General features: G+C 39.2%; 1 protein-coding gene across 2 annotated transcripts; it reads left to right on the top strand.

Annotated features, from left to right (window-relative positions):
* The first annotated feature begins 3,923 nt into the window (after positions 1–3,923).
* On the top strand, positions 3,924–4,424 carry LOC101590132 (protein tyrosine phosphatase type IVA 1-like). Of its 2 annotated transcripts, XM_023709071.1 has the most exons (2): positions 3,924–4,331; positions 4,398–4,424. In XM_023709071.1, the coding sequence occupies exons 1-2, from the start codon at positions 3,990–3,992 to the stop codon at positions 4,422–4,424; spliced, it is 369 nt and encodes a 122-aa protein (XP_023564839.1). In that variant the 5' UTR covers positions 3,924–3,989. The 2 variants fall into 2 exon arrangements, with proteins under 2 accessions (XP_023564839.1, XP_023564838.1); XM_023709070.1 differs by having other exon boundaries at positions 3,924–4,424.
* The last annotated feature ends 4,043 nt before the right edge of the window (positions 4,425–8,467 follow it).

The following is an 8,467-nucleotide window of genomic DNA, read 5'->3' as shown; positions in this document are numbered from 1 at the left end:
GCACACAGTTGGAGTGCTGTACGGCACACCCCATTCATTATTTCATTTTAGTCTATCAATAAGGATGTGCTATTGTGCTGCGTTTTTCAAATAAGGAAATGGATAGGCAGTTAGGTGACTTCCCTGAGTCCTTGGTGCTCTGATCAGAGAAACTAGCTCCGCGGTAATGCATAGAACAACTGTAGGCAGAAAAGAGAGAGTTGAGGATCAGATTCCAAATTTTCAGAATCCCTTTCCTCGAGTTTCTCCTTTCTTTAATATTCACTTTTGTATTGAGTCGAGATTTATATTATGAAAAATTAGGCACTTTAAGTTATACAATTCGGTGGCTCTTGGGACATTCACAGTGCTGGAGAAATACCACCTCTATCTAGTTCCAAAACATTACCAACACCCTGAAGGAGATGTCTAGCTGTGTAAGCAGTTATTACCCAAGATCTTCTCCCCAGGCTCCATGATCACTAATATTTTTTTCTCTGTATATGCTTTTACATATTCTGTACTTTTCATTAAAATCTAGCCAGGCCGCTATGAGCTTTTCAGTGACTTCTTTAACTTTGCATAATATTCATAATGGTCATCCTTATTGTTGCTGTATTCATCCACTTAGGATTTTTTTTCCACCAAATAGATTTCATGCCTTCTTGGAAATCAGTTTATTATGGATGTATGGGGTTATTCTGGCTTGCGGGTTCTATTATATCGGAAAGTGTATTTATCATTAGGCTAGGGCACATCGCCTTAATTGTTGTAGTTTTGTACTGAAGTCTTATAATAAATGTGAATTCTCCAATTTTTTCAGTGTGTGTGTGTGTGTGTGTGAGAGAGAGAGAGAGAGAGAGAGAGAGAGAGAGAGAGAGAGAGAGAGAGTAGGAGTTCAACCATTGGACTATACTAGCCAAGCACTCACCACTGAGGTAAAAACCCTACCCACTGTTTCTTCCTTGTCCCACTTCTGCTAAAGTTATTCAAGGTTCTTCACAAATACACATAAATTTGAGTGTGGGGTCTATCATTTCTACCAAAAGCATCCTTTTAATTTTGGTAGACTTACAAGGTGTCTTTCCATCTATTTGTGTCATAATAGACATAAGAATGACTCCCTGTGTTCATGAATAACATACTACACAGAATTTTCTATAAGTGCAACATAATCCCACCAGCCTTGAAAGGACTATTTTTGCAAAACTGGTAGACCCAGTACTAAAAGTCATGTACTTTTGCAAGGAACCCTAAACAGCTGTTGCAAAAGTGGGACAAGAAAGGAAAGTTGGGCTGGATATGTAGCTCAGCATGGTGGTAAAGCACTTGACTACCATGTGAGAGGAACTGGATGAATTATGAGAGAGAGAGAGAGAGAGAGAGAGAGAGAGAGAGAGAGAGAGAGAGAGAGAGAGAGGAATAAAGTTGGAGAATCTACACTTATTTCAGAAAGTTTATTCCTATGTATCTTATGATTTTTGGTGCTATTATTTATTTGATTATTTTTAATTTGCTTCTACCCTAATTTGATTATAATGTCTCAATTTTAGTATTTTGGTTTCATCCTATTTAGGTTGTTGAAATTCCTGGATGTGTCTACTCAAGCATTTCATCAGATTCTGGAAGTTTTGGGCCGTCATTTCTTCAATTTATCTCTCTCCCTTTCCATATCACTGGGGGGAGGGGGCTGCCCCTTAGCTCAGTTCTTTAAGTGGCTGCTTCAACAAAGCAGTCAAGCTCAGGTTGCTGTGGTTCGATCCCCACAACTCAAGCCAGCCAAACCTGCCCTAAAAAGGCATTCGGGGCAAAAAAAAAAAAAAAAAAAAAAAAAAAAATCCTTATCCCTTTCCATATCATGTTTCTCCCTCCTATAATGTAAGGTTGACAAGCATGATGGTGTCTCATAATTTTTACTGTGCTATGCCCTTTCCATCATTTTTCCCTTACGCTTCTCAGGTTCAATGGTGTTAATTGTTGTTATAGTGTAGACGAATATCCCAAAAGTTCATGTGTGATACACTTAGTCACCAGTACAGTACTGATGGGAAGCAGCACAGGGCATTGTCAGACCTATGCTCTCACTCTGGTTTTTTAAAATAATTATTATAGGTCCTTAGTACACAGTGATTGTACCCTCTTTGTTTCCTGGTGGATGACTTGAGCAATTTGCTCCCCTAAGCACACCCATTGTGATGTGCAGTCAACTTGGTCATTACTGCACCTTACAAAATTACAGATCAAAGCATATCTTTTGTGTTTCTAAGTCAAATTGCCTGAGGTATTTCTTTATAGCAATGGAAAGTTTGCCCACACAATTCGCATATTTCAGGTGCTGGGACTACTTTCTCTTCTTCAGATCCACTATTTAAAACCCCTAGTTAATTTTTCATTTTATTTATTATCATTCTTCCAGTTTTTTTAGTTCCTTTGCATTGTTTCCATACTCTCTGAATATATTTAATCATACGCTTCAGATTTTAAATATGTTTGTCACGTAACTCAGTAGTGTACCAAATTTTCTGATCAAGGAGATTATGGAGCAAAAGAGGAAAGTGATTGAAGATGTAGAGTGTGCCTAAGGAGAGTCACATGGAGAGAAAACATTCTCTCAGGCTTTCACAGAGAGCACATTGGCCAAGCAATGACTGTGACTTATCCACATGGCTGACACAGACAAAGGATCTACAATCTGAGGTATAGGATCTCAGGATAAATCCTGAGGGGATTTCACTGATCCTATCAGACCCAAAAACTACAACTCTTGTTGCATATGTATTGTTTTTTCTTGGTCTTAACCATCCAGCAGAAAAGTATAAAAACGAAATATAAGTAAAGCCATGCTGTTATGTTGAGCTGTGGGGGACTCAGGTCAACAATTTCTGAAATTGCCAGTGAAGTGGAAGACCCAATACTATTATGGACTACTGTACTCTTTTAGAATATTTTGCTGAGTTTACACACCTATAATATTCAACTAACAGAACTTAACAAAAAAAGGGTATATAGATGAATATCCATTTTGTATCTGTGTATTCAAAGTGGTTAAGATAGATATATAGTTACACTCTTTTAATGAATAGAGGAATTTGTTCTAATGGTGTTTGCAAATAGGATATCATATCTGCATCTTGTACAGCAATTAACCACTAGGAAGAATGTATGCAATGTGTTAATTATTGAAACTGTCCTACCAATTTGATTTGAAACTGTCTCATTGCTATTTGTTTATCAATAAAATTATGGGGAAAAAATAAATAAATAAATATGTTCAAATTAATTTTAATCTTCCTGCAATAAATTTAATGTCTGCTTCCTCAGGACTGTTCTTGTCGGCACGCGTATTGGCTGCTCGGGCTGCGGGCCGGCTCCGCCAAGCGCCCTGCCTAGCCGCTCAGTGCACGGTCGTCGGGTGTCCCCGCTGCCGCCTGCACCGTTGCAGCCACCTCGCCTCGACTGCCGCAGTGCCCTGCCCTGCCTCCACCGCTGCCCGCACTGCCGCCACCTAGGGACCAGCTATACTATTAGGCCACAATCTTCAATGAGTAAACATATTCCTCAGTTCTGTGGTGCTCTCGCTCACACATTTATGGAATTTCTGAAGGGCAGTGGAGATTACTGCCAGGCACAGCGCAAGCTCTATGCAGATGAGTGAACTGTAGAGATTCCTAATTGCTCCACCAAGAAGCCCCCAAAAGAGCGGCTCACCTGGACACAGAAGTGGTGAACTGAAGTGTAGAGCAGTTTACAGGAGCTCTGACCTGGATGGGGTAAACCTCAGTCACTTCCTATTGCCTCAGTTACTGGCTCCAAGGGTTGCTGCTTCTGTTGGGAGGTTCACTGCATTTCCCAGCACTCCCCACACTACACGCAAAACGCTGAAAAGTTCAAGCAGAGAACATTGGAGTAGACTTCAGTTCCTTCATTCCTTGAAGTCGACTTCAGTTTCTTTTATTTCAGTTTTAAAATTCTTAAGTAACCCTTTTGAGTGTTTTTGTAACTAAATTAACATGGCTCGAATGAACCGCCCAGCCCCCGTGGAAGTCACATACAGAAGCAAGAGATTCCTCATCACTCACAATCCAGCCAATGCAATCTTAAACAAGTTTATAGAGGAACTTAAGAAATACGGAGTTACCACAATAGTAAGAGTATGTGAAGCAACGTATGACACTGCTCATGTGGAGCAAGAAGACATCCATGTTTTTGGTTGGCCCTTTGATGATACAGCGCCACTGTCCAACCAGATTGTCGAAGACTGGTTAAATCTTGTGAAAGCTCAGTTCTGTGAAGAACCTGGTTGTTGTATTGCTGTCCACTGTGTTGAAAGCCTTGGGAGAGCTCCATCACTGGTTGTCCTAGCATTAATTGAAAGTGGAATGAGATACAGAGATGCAGTACAGTTCATAAGACAAAAGTGGTGCGGAGCCTTTAACAGCAAGTGACTTTTATGTCTGGAGAAGTACTGTCCTAAAATGCAGCTGTGACTTAAAGATTCCAATAGTCACAGGAACAACTGTCACACGCAATAAAAGTGGGGTGCCTGATGCTACTGCCTTGGACACGGAGCTCAAGGCAGGACCTGATGTCGTTCCTATTGGCCCATACGTTGGCTTGGTGAGTAAGTCTAGTGAAACTTCCGTAAGAGCTCTGAAAATCAGTTACACAGGCTACAGACAAACGTGAGAGATTGCAACCTCTGTGTTTGGGTTGTGATTGATGTATTTTGACAATTACAAGACTCTTGCTGCTCAACATTTAAAATGTGCTTATCATTTGTATAAATTGACTTCCCTGAAATCATGCAGTATTGAGTTATGGCTTTAAGGCTATTCCCATGCCAGAATCTTAATGATATATAAGAAAATTAGAAAGATTAGGTGCCAAAATATCCAGCGCAATACTCTTACATTTTTAGTACCATACAGAACCGACTTACAGGAACTAGGAACACTCTAGACCTGAAGTTTGTCCCTTCAGTCCTCCAACGTCGTAGGGCCTGTGTGGCTATTTGCTTGCTCACTCTGTGCTTATATCTCTCCTACTCATACCAGTGTGCATCAGGCTTGCTTAAACATTGACTGCTGTCTTGTGGTGATTATTGAATGTCTTTCTGTAAGTTTCTTTTGTGTTCTTGTGAGAAACCTCCATCTTGCAACTCTACATTGTTATAGAAGCGCATGTCTTTAACATCTCAGACAAAACACCTTACGGTTCACTTAATGCCTGCACTCTGAGGTGCTGCCTACCTGGGAGGGCCTGAAAACAGTCTGGAAGGGGGCTGGTCATTATTTTTAGTAAACTGTTGCCTTTTTCTTATGCAGAACATGTAAAACATGCTCTTCGGTAAATATTTTTTAAAGGTATACATGCTTCATTCTTGTAGCTAAAACAATTCTTAATTATAAAAAGTTCTGAAATTCTTACAATTTTTTCCACACTTATAAGTTGTTCACCAACTTATTTTTGTTTGAGGTATGATTTTTTCCATTCTTTGCCCAACTTCTTACAAAAAAAGAAAGGTGAGTTTCTGCTAAGGAATTGGGCAGACAATATCTGATATGCCCTTTGAGTTGTGTAACTTAATATTTGGGTACTTCACATTGTTTTATGATATAACTGATAAAATGGTGATGTGCATCAATGTTAGTTCAGCCATCCATGTGACCGTCTGAATTTATACCATGTGGTTACAATTCTGTGGGAGAAATAATTTGTTAGTGTTCACAGCTTGTAAAAACTTAGTGTGAGAGCTTAAAACATCTAATAAATAGTGAAATGCAAAAGAAAAAAGGACAGTTCTTGATCATTTCTTTCTTTGATAAACAAGGCACACTTTATTGTTCTTGTATGTCTTACAAATTTTTGTTCAAAAATGAGAAATTTGAATATTACAATGTGGTAACTGCAAAAGTCAGACTATTCTCTTCAAACTTTTCACTGCTCCTTGCTGTGAGTTGAAATCTCCTGGTAATGACCTTCCCGAATTGTTTCCAAAGATCATTTCTTTGTTGTGTGCCATATCTGAAGTGGATATATATATATATATATATATATATATATATATATATATATATTTATACTGCTCATGGTCAGCTGTGTTTGGGGAGATTGCCTAGAGTCTGAAGCACCTTTCTTCCCCTCCACAGCACCCAAAAAGGAAATGCTTTCCTTGTAGTTGCAAGTGGGCTCTGTACTAGGGCACTCTTTCACACTGAACCAGTCCTTATACAACCCTACCATCTACTTCACTTTCTCTATATGCTCAACCTTAAAGCATCTGGAGGTGAAGCATTAGATCTTCTCAGATCTCCTCTTAGTCTGTATCTTCCCCTGGCATACGCACGGCATTCTAGGTTTTCTACTGTATGCTGGAGCTTTTCCAGTCCCTTAATCTTCAAAGCAGCTCTCCATCTTTCCCTTCCCAGCCATTATCTTATCTTTTGCTTGACCCAGGTCTCAGCAGCATGTTTTGTTATTTCCCGGTGTTCCCAAGAAGCACTTCCTGCTAACCACTCTTTCCACACTGAGATAGTCCCATGTTAGGCAAAATAAAGGCCTAATTGTGTCAGTCCTTCACGAAGACCTTGGTCATGTCAAAACAGACACACCACATACATTTTCCTCTCTGTAAACCTAGGGGCCCATAACAGAATGCAGGACACCTTCTTCAAGACTATCTCCATGCTAGAAAAAAGTGAGATAATGCTAAGTTCAAATGCCAGAAAGCTCTTCTGCTGGATTTAAATTGCTTTTTGCTCTAATGAATTTTGTGGAGCCATAGCAAACTTTGAAATTTTTCCAGAGTTCTGAAAAAAGTTGATTCCCACATCCTTTCTCACTTCCTTTTTTAGTTTTTTGTGTTTCCCAGAGGAGTAGCTCTTGGAGCTCCCTACACTGTTATTGTTTCAAGTCCATCTCCCCCACTTTCTTCTTGACTAGAAACTGTTCTTCAAAATTTACTAATGATTAATAAGAAATAAATGAAGTCACCTTTTATGCCACCTCATCAAAGCAGAGAGGTCAAACCCCATGTGCATAAACATCTCTTTTTCTCACTCAGCCTGGTGGGTGAAGACTCATAAGAACCATGAGTGTGTAGTATGTCAAAGATCACCAAGACCCTGAATTGCAGAGCTACTGAGCATCAGAGAGAGGATTTACAATCAGATCAACTCTTCTGGTCATCTGTTTTATACAAATGAGGTCTACAAGCTCCACAGATTGTGTTCCTTCCTCTTTTCTCTTCCTTACACACTTAAACTCTTCCTGTGAAGGCTCAGAACATAGCATGTCATGCAAGGACAGGAGAGAAGCTCTTTGGTTTTGGTCAGGTCAGAATGAACAGTCTTCTGCCCTGATATTTGAAAATTTAAAAACAAGAAGGATTTGGTGTGCTATAGCTCCAAAAAATTTAAAAGCACAGAAAAATTTTAAAAGTTGACATGTCAATTCTTTATGGCTTTTCTTTCAGCTAGTCTTGAAAACATTGTTTTTCTTAAGGAATAAAACAGTTGGTGTTTATTTTGTATTGCTTATTAGAAGTGTGATTTGAAAAACAAACTGATTTTCCAGCTGCTCAGTGATTAAAATGTTTGACAATTTATGTATTTATCTTTGACAATAAATATGTCCTTTCATGTTTTTAGGCTAAGCCCAGCAACTCTCAAGCTCTCAGGCCACTCAGGATGAATTTCTAAAAGATGCCTATTGAGGTAATTTGAGATGAAACTGAAAATGAGCCCTTCAATTAAATTACAACCCTTCCTAAGTTATTTAAATTGCAGTAGTAAATCGGTAACATTTCCAGGTGAACTGCATTCTGTTCCAAAATGGACCTTTCCTGTGATCCTGAGGCAGGGTTTCACACAATAAATTGTTTAGAAAGGGAAAGTTTGGGCAGTTCTTGACATGTGGAATTCCTTTGTGGTTTTGATTCTTGTTCTTTTTGGTGTTTGTATCATAGAATCATCTACCACTTTAAAGTTAAAAAAAAAAAAGATGGTCAGTGGAGAAGGAACAACTGGAGTTTAAATCCTTCACAGTAACTGACTCTTGGGTACACAGGCCTGAGCAGGGCCTAGAAATGCAGGAATGATCGTTTTGCAAACAGAATCACCCCCAGGTATAGTGTTCAAATTTGTTATCTGAAGACACTCTCTAAATTCTTTCATTGCTCATTTGTGAACCAGTTCCCATAGTTAGTAAAAACTCTATTTCTAAATACATGATTCCTTACCATGAGAACTTTAGCCAAGTTCAGCAGCACCAAAAAATGAAGGAAGTGACCATTTACCTCAGGAGGCCTAGGCCATAGAATTCCAGTCTAGTTAATTGCCAGACCAAAAAGCCAAGTGGGGACATTAGGCCTGAAATGGAGTCAGGAAAGAGAATCAAAGAAGAATTGATGGAGTATCAGTCCCTAGAGGAGTATCCATGGAAATTAAAAACACTCTTTACCTGAAGAATGGTCTGAAAAGTCACAGCC

The sequence above is a fragment of the Octodon degus genome, unplaced genomic scaffold (assembly GCF_000260255.1).
Source record: "Octodon degus isolate 3935 unplaced genomic scaffold, OctDeg1.0 scaffold00010, whole genome shotgun sequence".
NCBI lineage: Eukaryota > Metazoa > Chordata > Mammalia > Rodentia > Octodontidae > Octodon > Octodon degus.
This window is presented reverse-complemented; position numbering and strand designations above follow the sequence as displayed.